Consider the following 19,525-nt stretch of genomic DNA (forward strand, 5'->3'; position numbering starts at 1 on the left):
GTGGCGCCTGGCAAGGTTCCAGACGAGGCCCCCTGGTTGACCACAGTCCCATGGCTGTCTGGGTCGATGCCTGCGTGGAACAACTCGCATGGCTGATCCAGGTTCCAAATGAAGGGGTTCAGGACCCAAAATTGGGGGTCTCACTCTCTCGTATCCGTCTATGGTGGAATGATTGGAGTGTTTTTAAATGAGGTTGAGGTTGGCGGTGACAGACAGTGAGCAGAGTTTTTCCCATGGCCTCTTTGCTCAGCTGAGCTCTGTTTTGACGTTATTAGAGATTAGACATTCATCCGCATTGTGTTTTCATCCATATGGTGTTTTCTTTTTGTTAAATCCTTAAAGGTCACGTCTTTCATATTATAAAAAACCCATTTTGGAAAGTGACTCGCACAGTAGTGACTGCATGTGGACGTCAAAGCTTCGCCTCCACCAATCGAAGCGCCCCAGTGTGATCCTGGTTCCACTTCCTGTTTAGGTTCCTGTGCGCCGTTGTTCACAGTCAGAGCCTTTGATCTCGCCTCATGTGGGCGGGACAGGTAGCAGGCGTTGAATATCATAGTGGGAAACAATAGCAGGCATAGATGTGGACATGGGGGGGGTCGTGCCAATTCATTACAGCTCACAGCGGATTTCTTAATATGTCAGATATAACATAAAGCTCGTCAAACATTGTCTGATTATTGGGATGTTGGATGCTACTGACCTCGCCTTTTCCAGAGCTTTCAACACTATCTCATGTATTTTATCAACAGATGGAGTTTGCTCACTCACTCAAATTTCTCATGACATCAAAGCTGATTTACCAATGAGCCATGTATGAATCTGCCCCGTGGCCCTGGACCTCCAGTGGCCTCACAAGCCCCATGCTTACTGTGCGTCAACTTGATTACTTGCAGATTTATTCGGGAATTAGCACCACTGATGTACGATATCGTACTTGGGGCCTGCATGATAATGAAATCTTGTGTCTTGTAGAATGTCCCCATGTCAAAATATACTTGGAATACTTTTAGTGCTATAGTTTATTACTGTGCTCACATTGATAAATATTTTATTAAATTACCACACACTAAGTGACATACAGAAGAAGCATGGTGGTATTATTCCAGTATCAAAGTACTGGTTGGTTTCAAGATCTGTGCTTAACATAAGATGTACTGGATGCCCCCCTAATCGGACCAAGCATGGCGTTAAGATAGCATTTAACTTTAGCCATATGGTAACAGGTGAGTCTAACTGAGCAAACTATACTCTGGTTAAGACTGTGAGATGTGATCAAATGCTCTAAGTGGCTCTTGAGTGAAGGTTATTTTGTCAGATTAATATTGCATTTTCTTTTTTCATATCGCCAAAGAAAAAGCAGAAAATAGTGTTCTGTAAAGTTATACACTAATATACACAAATCTTGCCCCCAAATCTTAATACCCGCCCCCCAAAAACGCACGTGTTTGAATGGCGGTCGAGTCTACCAAGCCAGATACTCCCTTCTAAAAGATGACCCCATCTAAAATAGCCCTCCATACAAAGACGGGTTCAGGAGGCCTTCTGACAGTGGAGCGCCGCTGAGTGAGAGCCTCTTAGTTCTAAAGAGTCCAAAGGATGGCCTTCAAGTGTATGCACTGACCTTTGCTGATGAAAGGGCCGAAAATGGTATTTTAACAATATCATGATGCCCTTTCGATATGAAAGGCAGCATAAGAAACACTCTTAGCCAATGAAACTTAAAAGGAGAGAAGGTGGCAGAGAGGCGGGTCGTGCAAAATGCGTGTGAAGATATAAGTATGCGTGTGTAACAGTAAGCCATTACATGTTTAAATTAAATAAGGTATCATGTAAGGAAGCTTGGTGTACACTGTGATCCGAGCTTTCTTTACATCTCACGCCGCTGTGTGAGGAAAAGCTCATCTGGGTGGAATTCATTTTACGATCTGTGTTTGATATTAAAATATGATGCTGGCGATGCTCTATTTTTTTGTTTTCAATCGTCAACAGATTAAAAAAAAAGAAAAAAGACCAAAACTAAAAAGGAGCTGATGCCTTTAACAAGTCTCGTCTGTGGATCCAAAGCTACAGATTATTTCTCTGTGGCATTAACCTACATTGTTGTCCAAAAACTGTTGAAAACACATTAATGAGACACATCGGTGCCACTCATAAGGGCACCAGAAGTGTATTCATCCACAACTGAAAATAGTCCCATCTGAGTAACGTTTGTAGCCCTGGTCCACCTAAATGGAACAGGTTTTATCTCTGATATTTCGCATTTAGTCTGCAGAAATGCATATTTTACTCCTCAGATTCTCTTGAGGATCTACACCTGACCACATCCATGCATCCATTTCAGCCTGCGAGTTATAATCTCTTCACTGGGACCCTAATTGAGTCTGAACGTTACACTCGCACACAGTTCATGAAGTGCCACGGGATGCCAAACGGTTAACCGTGTAAACAGCCGGGCGAAACATACTTATGGAACGCATTTGCCTAACATCTCATTAATGCACACGCTTAGATTCTCCTCGTCTTAAGCCGAAACGCACACAGAGGCTCTGGTGGCCAAATTAATGCTGCATGTTTTAATTTCCAACAGGGAGTAAATTAAGAGCTGATAATGGATGCAAATCTGCCGGAGATTTCTCACCGGATCCAACGAGTTGCGCTGCGCAGCAGGGTGTGTGTGGTGAAGTTTGAAGCACACACACACACACACCCATCCCAACATCCCTTAACACCCCCCTCCCCATCACAAGACACACACACACACACAAAAACATAGGAAGCAATTTGCTAATTTGAAAAATAGAACATTTTAATAAAGGCTACATCTCTTCATAATTACAATAATTAAAGTACCGAGGCATCTTTTCAACTGAGCTCTATAGAACGCATAATTTACAGTTTACAAGTGGAGCCAAGGAAGCCATGAAAAATATTATAAAACATAAACATGATGAAACGGATACTAAAAGGCATAAAAATATCTTTTCAACATAAGGCCCCTTGTAAAAACCAAGGGAGTAATAAGACCCTGAAAACTGGGTAAAACACGGCAAGAATCCATGTAGGCACAGCTACTGTACTCATTTAAAACACTATGGACATAGTGTAAATATCACCACCAACACTAGCATCTGCAGCTCAAAGTGCAGATTTCAAATACACACACAGAGTAAACCTACTCAAAAGCAACTCAGTCACACAATCACATATAAGCACGTTGGGGAGCACATTATAGAGCTTTTTGTTGGTAAATATTAATATTGGTGTAAACACATTTTGGGGACTCTAGGACCTGTTCAGGGCAGTTTCCTCTTGGTAAATACGTAGGCTATTTGTGCGATGCCTGCGCCACTGAAACAAAGGCACTAAGACGCGACAGATCAAGGCTAACTGGGCAGAGTCCCAGAGTTGGGAATTAAACATTAATAGCATTTTTGTTCTTTTTTTTTTTTTTTTTTTCATAGTACACTCAGAGCAGATGGGGACACAGCCACAAATAGCACTGCAGTAGTAAATATATTATCAAACTTTAAGTGATAGAGCCATTCTCAAAGCTTCAGCAGTAAGCTCTCCAGCCAAGAGATCAGAGATGACGTCCCGCTAAATCTCCAGGAACAGGAGTGGATTTTTTGAAGAGGTATTTTTGAAGTTTACAGTTCAATGAGGGGCAGAAAATGAATAAAACCCATTTCCTTTTGCTTGAGAACTGATGCTCAGAAGGTGGAAGAACAAAAAAAAAAAAAAAAAAACTCACGGATGTGGAAAATTGGAGAAGTTTCTCCAACTACAAGCAGCTTGTCCATGGAGGAATAATAGGGTTGGGGCAGGGATATTTCCAATAAATAGCAATAGAAATCTTAACACAGCAATACGAGCATCACAATACAATGCAATGTACATGTATATCTGCATATACATATTAGCAGTGTGCTAGCAAGTGCCCATGGGCAGCACATGCAGGGTCAGGTGGGCCGTCAGTCTCAGATTTGAACCCACCGCCCCGCTTCTTTGAGGAGTGGTCATTCACCTAGAGGCTCTATAGAGTTTTCTCTTCTGGAAGATGTTTCAGTCCAGCAACACGCGGTCTTTTATTTTTTTTTTCACTTCAAGGCCGGCTGTTCACATGATAGTCCTGTAATAGGGATAACCTGTCCTCTTTACTTTCTCCAGTCCCTCTGCCCAAAGCTCGTCCCACAGTCTTAGCTTGTGTGTGAGCATATGAAGGGAGTACATCCACGGTGTGAGGTGTGAAGCGTCCGTATAATCCACAACATGGGTTTCACTCCATCCTCTCCACCTTGCCCAGGATCTTGCCCTGGTAGGTGGGCAGCAAGGAGCCGTCGTCCGACACCTCTTCAAACACCGCGCCGCACTCGAACTCATCGCTGGCCTTCTTGAAGTAGTACCTGCAGCAAAGAGACGGGAGAGAGTCAACACTTTGCTTTTCCTACAAAACAAGCACGACTCAAAAGAAGGATCCTAAAAGTCAAACAGCTTGTTGCCACCCCCCTTTGACCTTTTTTTAAAACGTTATGCCTCATTTCCGCCATCCATGAAAAGCCACTCCGTACACAATCAACCAAGCCTGCTGAGCTGCAGACTGGCTTCTCAGGGTGGGGTGGAACCTGCTGCTAAAAAGTCAAAAAATAAGAGGCTCGCTCATATCATGCCTCCCTCCACTCCTTCCCTCTCTTACTTCTGCCTTGCCTTTCTCCCCATTGTGTTGTTGTGAGTTTTGCCCCGGCTAACAGGGGCCAATTAGGCCAGCGTACAAATGAAGGGGTCCTTTGACAAAAGGTCGAAATTTTGGGTGCCTGCAAGTCTGCCTGTCATTAACCCCCCCGACTCCTGCACACCCACTCGTGCACATGTTAGAGGACACGCACGCACGGCTTTCACTCGCTTCTCATCCCCGTTTCATTATTACAGGGACAAAGAAAAGAACAGAGACAAAGTGGAGGAGCAGAAAGAGCAAGCAGTACACCGTGTCCTTCCTTACCCCTGTTGACAGCGCGAGCTCTCGCTGAGAACTATAGGAAGGGCAGCCGACTGACAACTTTCTGTGCGTGTGAAGAAAAAACTAAAAGTCTGAAGGAGGGGCTTCTCGTCAGCCATGACTTCACTGGGCCATTAATGATGCAACCCCCCCATCCTCATTTTAGAGGAAGAGAAACCAGCAGGGGTGGGCTGGTTGGGGTGTCTCAGAATTCACTCATTAACTATGTAATGGAAAAAATGCCTCGATTTGCTCCATGTGTGGGGCGACTGGAATGCGGCTATGTTTGTGAGCATTTTGTTTTTAATGAGACGGTGGGCTGACAAAGTCGAACATGCAATACTTGTAAAATGAGAGCCAAGTCTTTAAAAAAATGAATATAAAAAGTGTGTGAGTGCACGTGCACCGATCAGCATGAGGGTGGTCAGTCACTAATAAAAAGCAGCTACTTTTGAAATACAGGAAGGCTTCAACTAAACGGGATACAAGAGGTCTCCCTCAGGAAAATAAAGTGAGTAATAAGACAAAGTAGATAAATAGGAGGACATAAAAGAGCACAAGACACGCCTGATAATTGTATCCTCCTTTCCTATCTGGAGGAGGAAGGAGTAAAAGAAAAAAAAAAGAAAAAAAAAAACTAGTTGAGCTGTTCTACTCTTCAAAAAAAAAAAAAAAAAATCTTCAAAAGAACCATGATCTTTTTGCTGAGAGAGACAGACAGAGACAGAGAGAGCCTGAATTTCCACTGGAACATGTTTTATGTGGCTAGATCTGTTTCCCCCCCCCCTTCTTTCTCCGTTTGCACTGACATCTGGCACCAATATCGTCTGGCAGGACCCGGCAGTACTGTTCTTTGTTGAACCGCTGCCATGTTGAAATGACCCAACTCCACACATTCTCTGGCTGCTGTTAAAGCGCCGCGGAGCTCCATCCAAAAAATGTGGATGGTATGACACAGGAACTGAGACAGCGAGCCAAAGAGAAGAAGAGGTAGGTGGGGGGGGGGGGGCGGGCACAAACAGACAGATGTGCAGCGCTAAGTGCTTGTCACTTTTGTTCATCCAAAAACACTGCACACATCTGGACAGTAAGACGTTTTTTTTCCCCCACTAAGAAATAGTTTGATACCTGTGATTATTAACACAATACTCAAGCCATGCTTATCCTGGAGACCATGGCGGCCAAAACAATAAGTGTTTGATCTTTTCCCTCTAATGCCAACTGGAAAGGAGCAATCAAAGTGAAAATCTCTCTCCGCAAACACACATTGAAGCTGTGCGGCCCCAGTCGGGGCCATGAGTACAGCAAACAAGCGAATCTGGCATTTAACAATCTGCCTTTTAAAAATATCCATAAAATGATTACAACATGTGTAAACATTGTGCATGTTCAGCGCAAGCACGTTAATGTGTGCACACATGCACGCGTGTGCACACACAAACACACCAGGGCAGAAAAAAAAAAAAAAAAAAGAGCCCCTGATAGCATCAGTGAAGAATTTGCACGCTGGCCATTTGTGTGAGTCTTTGTTGGTTGAAATGAAAGGGGCCGGAGCTTCAAAGCCATGTGTATTAAGTGTGCCTTAGCATGGAAATCAATACCAGATGGGACTCAAATCGCTGCAGTTCAAACTCTTCCACTAACCCCCGCACCACCCACCCACCCACCCTCCCTCCCTCCCTCTTGTCCTTTCCTTTTTGTTGCATTCCCCTCAACACACATAAAAACCGCAGAGGCCAGAATCTGACTGTACATACACACAGAAACACTGATAACAGCGCTCCACATACACACGGATAAAACACGTTTGGAGAAAATATATCAGGTCACAAGGTCACACAGGCACTGACCACAATTTACAACTAGACGGTGTAGCTTAAAGCCTTTCAGCTAAGCGAACATTAGTCTGCGGTTTTTGTTTATATAAAAAAGCAACAGCCTGTTCTCAATCATCGTTTTACATCAAGGCCAATGAACTGATAGCGTTTTATTGCCGGCAATCACAATATCACAGAAGCACCGGTGGCAAAAGTTCACCTCACTGTTGTAAAACTTTAACAGACATCTCGGCGTTTTTGAATTTCGATCCACACACACACACACACCTGTAGTTGCCCTTCTTGCGGAGCTGCTCCTTGAAGTGGCCCAGGGTGAGACTGTGGCTCTTCATGTTCCTCCGGTAGGGGATCTCCTCACCACAGAAGAAATACGTCACCACTGTCTCGCCTCCTGAACCCTTTTTACACTCCTTCATCCTAAAAGTAGACAAAAAAATGAGAGGAAGGGTGTGTTAGGAGTGGACAAACTCATGACACTTAACAAGATAACGATCGAAAGAGAAATCAGAAACTGAGCAAAGCTTCTAAGGGACTGTAGCGGCAATCTGCTACAGTACTGGGGCAGAGATACAGTAGCAGCACCCTGACTGAAGAATAACACAAGTGAGTGAGCGACCTAGTGCCATCAGTAAGTGTGTATTTATGTGATGTGTGTGCATGGAGAAGGGGTGCAGTATTATCAATTCCCCTTCAGCTATGTCCAAGGCTTTGTAGGCCCACTTCAGAGGAGCTCTCTTTGCAAAGCTCTGCTCGCCCCAGCCGGCTGATCGCTCACTGAAGGACAGCCAATAAAAATGATACATATATATATGAAAGGGATGTCTCAGTCAGGTGGTGCAGTGACTACATCCCACTCAAACACAGCACAAACACACACGATGCATGCAAACAGAGGCAAAGCCAAGCATCTGTGTACAAAGCTTAAAATACGCTTTGCAAAAGGGGGTCACCTTCTCTTTCAAGTGTCTATGTGGGCGTGTGCATATGTGTCATGTGTATGTTTGCACATGACTACTCGTCTGTCTCCCTACGCGTGCAGTGAGCGGTGCAGATGACAAGCAGGAAGAGTTAAAAAGGGTAGAAGTACACTGCAAGGTGGAGGTTATGGCTGAGAGGAGGAGGAAGAGGAGCAGAGAGGAGGAGAGGAGAGGGAGGGCAGGACGCTAGAGGCATCGTACTCTTCTGATTGGAGGCCGGGGCTGGTGGTGAGGAGGCCAACGGGGCTGGGATTGGCTGGAGACAGAGGGACAGACCCCTCGGTCTGGACAGGCACTAGGTGGCTCTTCTCTTGCTGGAGACTGGACATCGGATGCCTGGGAAGAGAGCACGAGTGTCATTACTACAATCAAGAGATCAATTTATTTCAAAAATCAAATCTAGAAATCATCAGCAAGAAGAAATATTCAACAACAACTCTTGTTTCCGTGTACCTTTGCTTGGTGGTCTTGGTGGAGACCTCCTCCAGCCTGCGGCAGGCCTCCTCCAGCTGAGCCAGGGTGTTGGGAGGAGGCAGCGGAGGCATGGCAGGGTCCTGGATGAATGGCTGGGCTGGCTGGTGGCTACGTAGGTGGCCACAGCTTCCGCCACCACCCCATGTGTGCGTCTGCGTAGAGGAGCCTCCGAAGGATTTCTTGGTGCTCTGGTTACTGCAAGAGAGAAACTACATATATCAACAACATGCAACGGCGGGATAACATTTTAGCCCAAAAAACAAAACAAAACTCTAGGTATAAGCCAAAGAGCTTCAGGTACCAGCAACTAACCTGTGAGACTTGTGTCTGCCTTGTCGTTTGCTTTCCAAGATCCACTGCAGGACATTCTGGGTGGGGTCTGTGGTGTCGCTGGGCAGCTGTGAAGGCCCGCCGTCCTCCGTACACCTCTCTGCAGCTTCGTCCTCAGCCACTGAACGACACACACGCCTGGACAGAGAGCTGGAACGCCTGGGAGGAAGCATGGAGAGAATTAGTACCGTTCATTCTTATGCGATGGACACGAGTAAACATTAATAAAAGAGATGGATTCAAAGAGGTGGTTGCAACTGACCCCACGCTGTTGTCTGCTGAGCTGGTCCCACACATCTCTCTTCCCAGGCTGCGGCTGCGCTGGTAAGGCTGGCACTCGCCACTGCTGGAGCACAGGCCGTGCACCCTAAGGGCTGCCTCCCTTTCAATCTGCTCCTTAGTCTTGGGACTGGCATGATGGTGGATGTAGTGGTGATGGATGTGTTTTGTGCTCTGCCTGCTTACGAAAGTCCTGCCAGGGCCCAAGGCCAGCGTGATCGCCCCTTGGTCAGGACTGGAGGGCCCAGTCCGAACGAGGCTCTTGATTCCAAAGCCTGCCCGTGCGATGGGCCTGTGCTCTGGGGAGGTGGAGCGAGGCGAGTGGCGGGTGACAGCGGGGGACTGGCAACCAGGGGTCTTCAGGACGCGAGACAAGTGCTCGTCCAAAATCGCCTGGGGATCCTCGTCGGACGAGCCAGGGAGGAGAGTCAAGGGGTGGGGAGAGAGCTGGGGAGCACTTCCCATGATCTCTGTGTCTTCTTTTTCCTCCTCCTGGTAATAAGGCATGGAGAATTATCAACTGAGGAATTCTTAGAGAAAAATAAAAAACCACACCTGACAGTTGACTTTTCCCAGTAAGAAACAATCTCATGCAAACCTCTTGAATCTGCTGCAGCTTCTCCTCCAGAGAGTTGATGGTGTCCTGCTTTCTCTTCAGGCTCTCCAGGCGGGAGATGAGTTGGGCTGCAAACTCTGAAGGCGCCATTGGGACCATCTCCTTGGGAGGATAGCGAGTACGCTGTGGGGAGAAAGAGATACGTTAGCCATCGTATAATGTGAAATCCCTCCATGACAAAGCCCCAACCCACCACCAACTTGTATAAAGATATCAGCACTCCTCTCCCCTCATCAGTCTATATTTATGCATTGTTCTCCCCTAGCGCCTGCTCCACCATTGGTGGTACTGATCAGGGCGCTCTCATAGGCACCCAGGGCTTCGAGGTTGTTTCAAGGGGTGGCAGGCCTGGTGTATGGTCATGCTGGGCTAGGCCTCGGCTGGTTCCCTCTGTCATCATCAGCAGGCCTCTTTAAATGCAGCTCACTTCAAAGGCTTCCTCGTCAAATATCAAACACTCAGTGGGGGGAGAATAGGGTAGTGGAGGGAGGGATGGAGGGATAGATAGATGGGAAGCAGTGGCTTTACATCTAGGAATAAAAGCCACATATCGACAGGGGGTGGAAGGGAACTCCAGGGAGGAAATGATGAGGGATTAAAAAAAAAATGGGAGAAGTTGAGATGCAGAGATGTGTGCTTGCAGGGGGGAGAGAAAGAGTAAATGAAGAGAGGGAAGGATTGAAAGAAAGAGATAAAAGGTGCCAAAAAGGGATGAGAGATCAGAAAGGTTGAGGTAATTTATTCGTCGCCTCCCCCCGTCACACACTGGGCACCTTTGAGGTGCACTATAGTGACAGTACGAGAATGTGTGTGCTCGCACACATCTTAAATTATTTGCATTTTTGCACGGGGGCTTTCTTGATTTTTCTTACACTTTTTTGTTTCTCCTATCCCTTTGTAGTAGGGATGAAGGGGGAGAAAAGAGTGAGGAAAAAAGAGGCGCCGTCTGACGGAGCCTGGGGCTGGTGCACCATGGGAATGGAAGCCATCGCCAAAAATCAGACGGGAAACCAAAACAAGAATAAAAGCGAAAATAAAGCCAAAGGGGGACAGTGAGAGAAGAGTGTCGAGCACCAATCTGTGGATGTTTTCCTCACACAAGTAACACTTGCTGCATGTCTCATAATGTTGACAAAAATGGGGGTACATCAAGTTTATTTTAACAAGTTGCTTCTGTTACAACCATTTCTGTAAGATGTCCCCCTGCCTCTGTTTTGGACCTCCTTTCCTGTTCTTCTTTCAACCTGAAGTTAGCCTCTCTTAAGCCTTAAGCTACCAACTCCCCTCTGACCCACTGAGAGCTCACATGACACGCTCAAACTCTTCCCTAAGATCCTGCACTTTGAGGGGAGGGGGGGCTGGCTGTGTGTGTGTGTGTGTGTGTGTGTGTGAGGGTGGGAGGGGGTGCTGTAGAAAAAAAAAAAAAGGGAAAAAAAAGGGGGCCAGCTCTGTTGGAAGTTGTCACTTCCCTGTGCGTTTGCTCCATTCATCCTTGGATCAAAGCGCTGCGTGTGCATGCATGTGGATGCGTGTGCGTGTGAATGTGTCTGAGTATCTTTGTGTTTTTGTTGGGAACCGGGCTGATTTCAGAGCCCTCGGGATAAAGCGTCAGAGATCTTCCTCATTTCTCCATATTTACAGCATTGGTGGGGAAGAAAACCCCGGTGCGTTCCGAGCGCGTCGGCGATAAACAGCTTAGAGACCCCCTCCTTGTCTCCCGCAGACTTCAAGGAACCCTAATGGGGGTGTAGGTGACACCAAAGGTAGCGAGGGGGCTTGTGTGTGTATGTATAGGAGTGTGTGTGTGTGTGTGTTTGGGAGGCTAGGTCTTTGACGTTACTCTTAAGATCTTTCCTTGTGTTGTTGAATTGAGAATGCCGAATAGTTTGTACGGTACCAAGAGAGCCAAGAGAGACCCGGAACTGAGGGTGGTAAAGAAATTACACTGTGGGACCCAGGTTAAAAAAGACTTTGGAGCATGTGTGTGTGTGTGTGTGTGTGTGTGATTGTGTGTGTGTGTACTTACAGGGAAAGCAGGCAGAGAGACTTGGCTGTTCATCCTCATGTTGCGCTGCATCTCTCTATGTAGCTGCTTCTTTGAGCCCAGTTTGTATGGAGGGATGCCGTCTCTGAGGGAGTAGACAGACCGCAAAGGTCAATTACCGGATTATCAGATACATCATTTAAGACCGAACAGTCATTCAGGAAGAAGCTTATTAGCTCACTGGGTAGATCAAACGCAGTTCAAGCGAGAATAACTCTAATCAATTAATTCTCCAGACCATCTCCCCCCCCCCTCCATCTTTTAGACTTAATTTGAGACCAAAAACTACACTCAGATGAAAATCATGCCAGCACACTGGCATATTCTGGTGTCTCCACGAGGTTGCAGGAGGTTTTGTTTGCCCTAGAAATGACATTTTCATCTCTGGCTCTAGATCTGAACCGGGCATCGTGATGGCCATTTCCTTTCAACACGACACACACTTGCGCACAAAGTGTGCTCTGCTTAACTGGCCAGAAGTAGCATCAGCATTAGCATTCCCCTACTGATTTATGCTGAGCTGAGGACACAGTTAGCATTAGCAACTAATTATGCTTACTAAAAGAGTTACTGCAGGACAGGACCCGAGGGTGCAGCTAGCCTGGTTAAATCTATCTGAGGGACGAATGGCTGACTGGCTAAACTATTTAATCAAACAACAAACAGTGAAGCTCAAGCTTCAAACTGAAGCACTTGACTGAGTAAAACAGTGTCTTTTCTCCATGCTAAATAGCAGTTTCCTGGTGACCTAGCCTAACTGAGGAGCATTTTTCCACTTTTGCTTTGAAATGCCACAGTCATGCGCATAAGCAAACCCCCCCACCCCCTCCCTCCACCCGCCCGCCTCCTCCCAATCTTCATTTGGCAAGCGCTGCCGCAGCCAGCCTCTGATCTCCGCACATCAAAAGGCTGGTTTGTAAGATAAGGTAATGTTTGAAGTCTGCGCAGCTGCATTCCCCAGCGTCCAAGCAAATCCATAAATAAGATATAAGCAAAAATCCCCCCACCCCCCCACCCTCCACCACGCTTTCTCTTCCCACCCAACCGCCTCCTCCCCCATTGCCTTTTCCCTTTTCTATTCTTTTCTTTATCTGTAAATGAGATTCAGATGTTTATGGGTCCTTTTAACTGACCTAAAGACAGGCTGATATTCAGATCAAGGCCAGAGCGGGTAGGATGGGGTGTGGGGGGGTTGTGTCCCTGTGGCCAGGGCTTTGTCGCTGCACTGGGCAAAGTACAGCAGAATGGGACTATATGGGCCTCGGCCTCTTTGAAGCGGGCCGTCTAGAGATATGCCAGAGCAGGAACCCTGTTGTAAAAAAGCTCTTTATAGCTGCCATATTTATGTGTAGCCCAGCCCACTGGTTGCACTGAACATCAGCGCCTCAGTCTTAAGTGTCTTTAGCTTGGTCATGTTAACCTTGCTTCGGTGACATCACCCATGCGGGCCTTGACGACTCCCATGTGAGATGAGGTACAGAAAGAACTTGTACCAAGAGTTTTCTGCTTTCTGTCCAAAAGCCAGCTGACCTGAGCACTCTTGGCCTTGAGCTGTGCCCCGTGCAATGACTTCACTGTACTCTTGTCAATTGAGAGACACGTGATTATGCCAAGTGATCCTTTTGAAAGAACGAGGCTCTTGGCACGTAACACAGATAAGCACAAACCACATGTGGACAGAGGCATAACAATTTGTGTGCTGAAACGATTAGCCAATTCCTTGATTAGCGAGTCTGTAGGTGGTTAATCAGTGCTAGCTTTGATAATTGACCAATCGTTTACGCCACTGAGCAAAAACGTCTCAATTCAGGTTCCTAAAATGTTACATTTCCTCTCTAAATTCTAAAAAAAATCAGTTAGCAAGAACAGTAATAACCAGATATGCACACTTACCATTAGCTTCAACCCATCACTACATTGTAAAATCAATCCGACCAACAGATGCACTGAATGTAAAGCCTCTATACTTTTTCCCAATGCATCAACTCGCAGCATCCCTCTCCATTTACATAATGTTTTAAAAATAAACAAAAAGTTTACAATGCTGGGACTTGGCACTGACTCACAAATATCCCCCACCACAGCAAAGCAATCGTACAGTTTGGCTACAACTTCCATCAGCCAGCAGAAGGAAGGTGTCTGCTGTCACATGTTTGATTAATGTTCACTTACACACTGCTGTCGGTCATGGACATGGCATCGTCTGTCATGGCGTCACTGGACACCTCGCTGTCGTTGGTGCTGCTGACGGGGGCGAAAGAGCCAACATGGCAGGGGTTGAGTGAGTCTCCTCGCTTGTATGATCTGGGGAGGTTTACAAACCACAGAAATCAGATTAATACTAATACAACACTGACAGTATCCAACAGGTGGATGACATTTCATTTGGATTTCACGTGTTGGGGATCGAGACAGGTTGCGTCTTCTGAGGTTTAAATACACCTAAGAGGCAAAAGTGATTATTGTGCGAATATGACCTTGACTGCCACCAACAACAACCACACCCTGTAATGAATGTGACCAGCTACTCTCGGGGCCTGGCAACCTCCACCCTTCAAATACAAGCTCATCTGCAGTGGGAAAGCATGTGGTTTTCTCTGTATGCCCCATTTATGCCTTCTTAAATGGCCCACAATTTCTGTCTTTCCATTTCTCTCATTCACACTCACTCTTTCCCCAGCATTCATCTCCTGCTGTGCATGCATTCTTGCCTTGGTACAGGAGGAGGAGAAAAGGGGGGAGTGACGGAAGGAGGGAAAAAAAAGTATAGAGCGGAAGCATGAGTGTGTCAGAGAAGGAAAGGAAGGGGAGAGGGGGGAAAAAACGGGGGTCTTCGGGAGGGAGAGACCCAGCAGGACTAAAGATGTAGGCCCCCAGCTCCAGGCTGACCTTCAGAGGGGCTTGCAAAGAGTCAGGTATTTAACACAGCTGGCCTTGCATTCTTCCCTCCCTGCCTCTCTCTCTCACCCCCTCATTTATCCTTTCTCCTCCCTCCCTTTCTTTCATGAGGTGCACCCCCCCCTTCTACGTCCTTCCCTTCCACTGTCTTTCCCCTCGCTTTCACTCCAAAAGCATGCCTCATAGTCCCCATCCCTGAGTTTTCAAAAGGAAAAAAGATAAAAGTGGAGAATGCGGGGGGGAGCAGCAAAGGGGGGGGGGGGGGAATCAGAGGAGAATTGACGCAAACAAGAAAACAGGGAAGAAGAGAGTGAGAGGGTTTGGGTGGGGAGGTGGGTGTTGATTTTGTACTGTAGCTGCTGCCGTTCGGGGTTTGTTTTTAAAAAGTCTAATGAGGAGAGGTGAGGAGAGGGAAGCGGAAAAAAGGGAGAAATGGGTTCCACATGTTTTGAATCTGTAGGTGACAATGGGGCTTCATGTCAAAAGAGGACTTCACTCCCACTTTGAAGCATCACACCATAAGGATTGCCCCGCCGCTCCCATCGTCACACACAAGCAATCCGTGTTGTCAAAAGCAGGTAGCTGTCACTTTTCTTAGCCTGCTATACTTGTAAAAGTTTAGATCGTTGTGCAACTTGTAATTCAGAAGATGTCCCAACAAACATTTTATGTTTGGGAAAAGCATACATCTGTCTGAGACGCAGTTCCAATGTACATTTTGATTTTACTCTAAAAATGAACAGAGATGACGATGTGAAAAGCACTAAAATGAAGCTACAGAACATCCGCTTCATAAATGCCGTCTATAGATCTGCTTTCGATTTATATCACCGCAAAAGGCTTGAGGACAGTGTGGTGCAGGAGGAGGCATAGCATAGCAATGTCATCATCTATTATTTGCTGGCTGGGGCCGGAGCCAGCCGTGCTCTGTGAACTTCTCCCGTGGAAGACGATCCCTCATTCTGCTGAACTATTTCAAAGCCCCGGAAATCCAGGCGAGCGCCAGCAGAGGGCTGCTGCTGCTGGAGATGGTGAGAGGGGCCAGAGAGCCAGGGAGTGAAAGAATCACAAGAGTTTTCTACAAACTTTGAAGGGAAACCCTGAAGGGATTTGGAGAATGTACTGAACCTTTTACGTGTGGGAGTTGTTGCTAATATGGATTTATTACTTATGCACAACATGCATTAGGAGTTAAAGACGGTTTAAAAAAAAAAGGTGTTGCAGGCTTACCTGTATCCCCTTTCCATCACCTCCACTGCCCTCATGGACACGGTGGTCCTCTGTGCCTTCTCCGTCAATCCAACCAGCGCTTTGGCTTTGAAATCACAACTCCACTCCTCCTCCTCGTTGAGCGTGGGCAGGTATTCACACACAACTTTCAGGTCGCCCAGCCCGCTGGAGTTGACGTGATTCGGGTTTTCTGCCCCAGTCCTCACGTACTCGAGGTAAATGTCAGAGGTCAGAAACATCTGGTACGCGTTCTCCTCCATGATGGTCTGGATCTCCGTCTGCGCCTGGTCGAACATCGCGGAGTCGATGTGTTGCTTCTTGATATTATCCCGTATGAAGGTTTTAGTCGCGGGCTTCAGCTGCTTGGCGACAATGCTGCCGTTCTCGATGTAGCGCTTGTAAATTGCTTTGGCGACTCTAAGCGTTTTGGTATCCTTGAGGTCCATCTGCCTGAAGCCATTGCAGGCGAACCAAAAGTCTAAAGTGTCGACACATTTCTCTCGCTCCAGGAATGTCCGAAAAAGAAGAGCGCCGTCCTGGTCGCCGAGGAGAGAGTGCAAAGACTTCGTCCACCGGGAAAGCGGCGAATCCGGGGACGCACTCCCCTCGGGCTCCCCAAGACCATCCTCGTTCCTCCTCGCCGAGGATCCCGGAGAGCCGAGCGAAACCGATTTGGGGGGCTCCAGGGGTTTCATCATGGCGAGTTTGCCGGGGTAGCAGGGCGCCTCGCCCTCCTCCCCCGGCACCGGGGGTCGAGGAGCATCTTCTCGGAAACTACTGGCGATATGGTCCATAAGCGCCCGGCTCATGGCTCTGAAGGCAGCGGCGGAGAGCCCGTGTGTTGTCTCGCCTCCTCCCGAGCTTCTACTGTAATCTCCTCACTCTCTTATGTCAGCGGGGGAGCTTCTCTCCGGCTGCCCGTCTTCTCTCTGAAACACAAAGTATTGATCTAATCAAAACCAGATCCGCCCCAACTTCAAAGGGGGAGAGGCGCAGTAAGAGTCTTTTTCAGACCCTCGCTGACTTCTACAGAAAAAGAAAAAAGACAGCCTAGTTCACAGGAAGGAGACGAAAACGCTGCAGCAGCATTACATAAACAGCATTTCTTCATATCTAAACCTGGAATGTGATCTCTACCGGGGCGCTATTGGTTTAAATTAACAATTTAACGTGGTTTCGCACAGTGGAGCAGAAAAAACCCACCTGAGCGATGCCCGAATCTACATCATCGTCCCTTATCCCCCCCTCCCCTCCTCGGAAACACCACGAGAAGTGGTAACCACACAGTAAGTCAAGCGAGGCTGTGAACTGAACGCCATTAATAAGTCATTAATCCCTCAAAACGGACGCGGCTTTATTAACGCTTCCGAATGCGTCGGGGTTTTGCAGCCCGGCTGCAGAAAGCAAAAGCACATGTCTCCCCCCACCAACCATCCCCTGCTACTTTGTTATTTCTGGGGCTTCAACATCACACACGGAATCACGTTAAATTGAGGCTCCCTGTGAGTACCTGTGGGACACCGGCGCGGGACAAACTCCGAGAGATAGAAAAACGTGACCGAGAGAGTTAATGGGGAGTTAGACCGGCTGCAAACTGCGTTTGGTTCCTCTAATGTGCTCTAAATGTTTCAAAAAACAGCAACAATGCGCTGTTCCATTAAGATTACGCACGATATCCATCCACACGGCAAAAAAGCCTCCACGATACAATGTTACCAGCGGCTGCGACATTACAGATGTCACTTTGTATCGCCGGCGAACGGATACATTGAACTTGTCAGCAGAGAAACAGCTCTAAAAGAAAAACAGAAAGAGGCAAGCAACTCTCCAACCATATATTACAGCCACACTCACGTTAGCACGGCCACCTATTAGTCTTGTTAAAGTTTCTTTAATGTTGCATTTAAGGCGAAAAAAAAAACAAGCGGCGACTCTTTCACAGCGTCCAAGTACGCCAAAGTCTCTGATCTTGTGTGGAGGGGGGAAGGAATCCACTAAAAGAAACAAGTGCTTCTTTAAACTCTTCTACTTGGAACTTTAAATACGAACTTCTCTCTAAAAAAATAGCGAAAAGCAAATGAAAAACCAGTTTTTTTTTAGTCTTTAAGCGTAAGAAAAGCGGTTCGCCCCCCCCCCCCCCCTGAATGTTACTTCAAAGGCGAGTCAACAGCACATCAAAGGGAACTCCAATGGGGGCCAGTTTGAGGAGGGCACACTCTCATAACTTACCATCGATCCACGAGTTCTCTTCTCAAATTAAACTCCTGTTGTTGGTGGGGTTTTTTTTATCCACACACACAAAAAGGCGCGTATAATCCACAGTACTGGTGAGAGCGACGCGTCCACATACAGTCCGTTCAGGTTTGAGTCGGTTAATGGTGAGAAAAATGCACTGGAGAGGAAGAAAAAAAAAATAGCGCTTTCCTCCCTCCTCCTTTTCTCCTCCCTATGGTTTCAGGCTGCCATGCCGCACGGTAGGTCTCTCCTGTAGGCGACTCCAACACCAAGTGAGCCGACAGGCTGGAGCAGCGCACTTCAAAGTGAGGAACCGACTGCCGGGTCCCGACAGCAACATAAAAAACAATTCCGGCTTGATGCCTCCGAAAACAAGTGTCGGAGCTGCCCAGATACGTTGCAATCACTCTGGATGAAACAGATTTTTGAAGGTTGTTGGGTTTTATTTCCTGAACGGCGATGTTATTTCTTTTTTTTTTTGCCACGTTTTTTTTTTTTTTTTAACCAATCTTTTCCCAGATCACGAAGTTGCAGCTACTCGGTGAGGACCTTATCAAAGACAAGTAATCTTGAGCCAACTCCCCGAGGCTTTGGAGCGGAGAAGTAACTGATCTACCGCCCCAATAGCATTATCGCTACAATCCCTCTGTTGCTACATAAACTTTAAAGACGCAGGGATCCTTTTCTTTTCAAGAGCCGCATAGTTTTTGAGATTAATCTATTGGGAGACCCGGAGGGGGGGCACAATGCATGCTATCAAATGGCATGTTCATATCCTCAGATGAACATTTGGTTCTATTGGGAGAACAGCAATAATACAAATAAAAAATATATATTTTTAATCCCCTTAAGACTCTATTTTGGAAAGCAGACGTGTCATTCCTGCAGGACTAAAATCCTCCACGTTGGTCATAAACCCATGCATTTTTAATAAAACACACTACCCTCAGACATCGTTCACATACAACATGTTGCAATAGGAAATCATGGTGTCGTTTTCTTCACTCCACAGCTCCTACCAGTGGCAACAAGGGCACATGGTTGCATTCGTGCACACCAGATTAAAACATCTGCTCACTGAGGATCTATATTCCCTTGCAGGATGTTATCATATAATTCAAGCAACAGAAGAATGACTCCTCTCTGACAGTTCAGCTCTCTGCCTGGTGCGAACCCCTCAACGGCAGCAGATAACACAAAACAGCCCATAGACGGATCAGACGGCTCAATATACGTCCATTCACTTAGTGTGACTGAGAGGAGTTTGTTTGGACATTTAGGACACTGCATGTTTATCTGCATTGAACTGGCTACAGGCGGCGATGTTACTGGTGTTTATAGAACAGAGTCAATAGTGTTTCCGATAGGTCTTCAGTGTTTCGAATGAGCCACCACAGGAGAGCCTTTGTACAAGATGACTGGCTATGTTCTTGAAAGGGAGACAGTAGGTGTCTGTGTGTCGTTGTTGTCTCAGTGGACAGACATTAACAAAAAAAAAAAAAAAAGCACAAAGACAGCAAACACTTTGATCAGCCTGTTTGCAGTGAAACTTTCTGCCTCAATGCCTCGCTTCCCATCAAAGTTAATAAAAGAGGAAATTGCTCTTGA

The 19,525-nt window shown here is 46.8% G+C and overlaps 1 protein-coding gene across 2 annotated transcripts; it reads right to left on the reverse strand.

The window, feature by feature from the left end:
• Positions 1-2,789: 2,789 nt before the first annotated feature.
• On the reverse strand, positions 2,790-18,257 carry axin2 (axin 2 (conductin, axil)). Of its 2 annotated transcripts, XM_084036461.1 has the most exons (11): positions 17,912-18,252; positions 15,683-16,611; positions 13,727-13,858; positions 11,537-11,639; positions 9,493-9,633; positions 8,878-9,386; positions 8,598-8,774; positions 8,265-8,480; positions 8,013-8,147; positions 7,102-7,251; positions 2,790-4,406 (listed from the first exon to the last, which is right to left on the reverse strand). In XM_084036461.1, the coding sequence occupies exons 2-11, from the start codon at positions 16,489-16,491 to the stop codon at positions 4,280-4,282; spliced, it is 2,499 nt and encodes an 832-aa protein (XP_083892587.1). In that variant the 5' UTR covers positions 16,492-16,611; positions 17,912-18,252; the 3' UTR covers positions 2,790-4,279. The 2 variants fall into 2 exon arrangements, with proteins under 2 accessions (XP_083892587.1, XP_083892588.1); XM_084036462.1 differs by lacking the exon at positions 2,790-4,406 and having other exon boundaries at positions 7,116-7,251; positions 7,922-8,147; positions 17,912-18,257.
• Between the last annotated feature and the right edge of the window lie 1,268 nt (positions 18,258-19,525).

Source organism: Eutrigla gurnardus (assembly GCF_963514095.1).
Source record: "Eutrigla gurnardus genome assembly, chromosome: 20".
Classification (NCBI taxonomy): Eukaryota; Metazoa; Chordata; class Actinopteri; order Perciformes; family Triglidae; genus Eutrigla; species Eutrigla gurnardus.

What these genes read in the sequence shown, in the direction of transcription:
- axin2 (XM_084036461.1), bottom strand. Translation starts at nt 16,491, where the DNA reads ATGAGCCGGGCGCTTATGGACCATATCGCCAGTAGTTTCCGAGAAGAT. An exon ending in CCCGGCCTCCAATCAGAAGA is followed by an intron (nt 7,252 to 8,012) that starts GTACGATGCCTC and finishes GTCTACTTTTAG; the next exon opens with GATGAAGGAGTGTAAAAAGG. An exon ending in CGCAAGAAGGGCAACTACAG is followed by an intron (nt 4,407 to 7,101) that starts GTGTGTGTGTGT and finishes TCTTTGCTGCAG; the next exon opens with GTACTACTTCAAGAAGGCCA.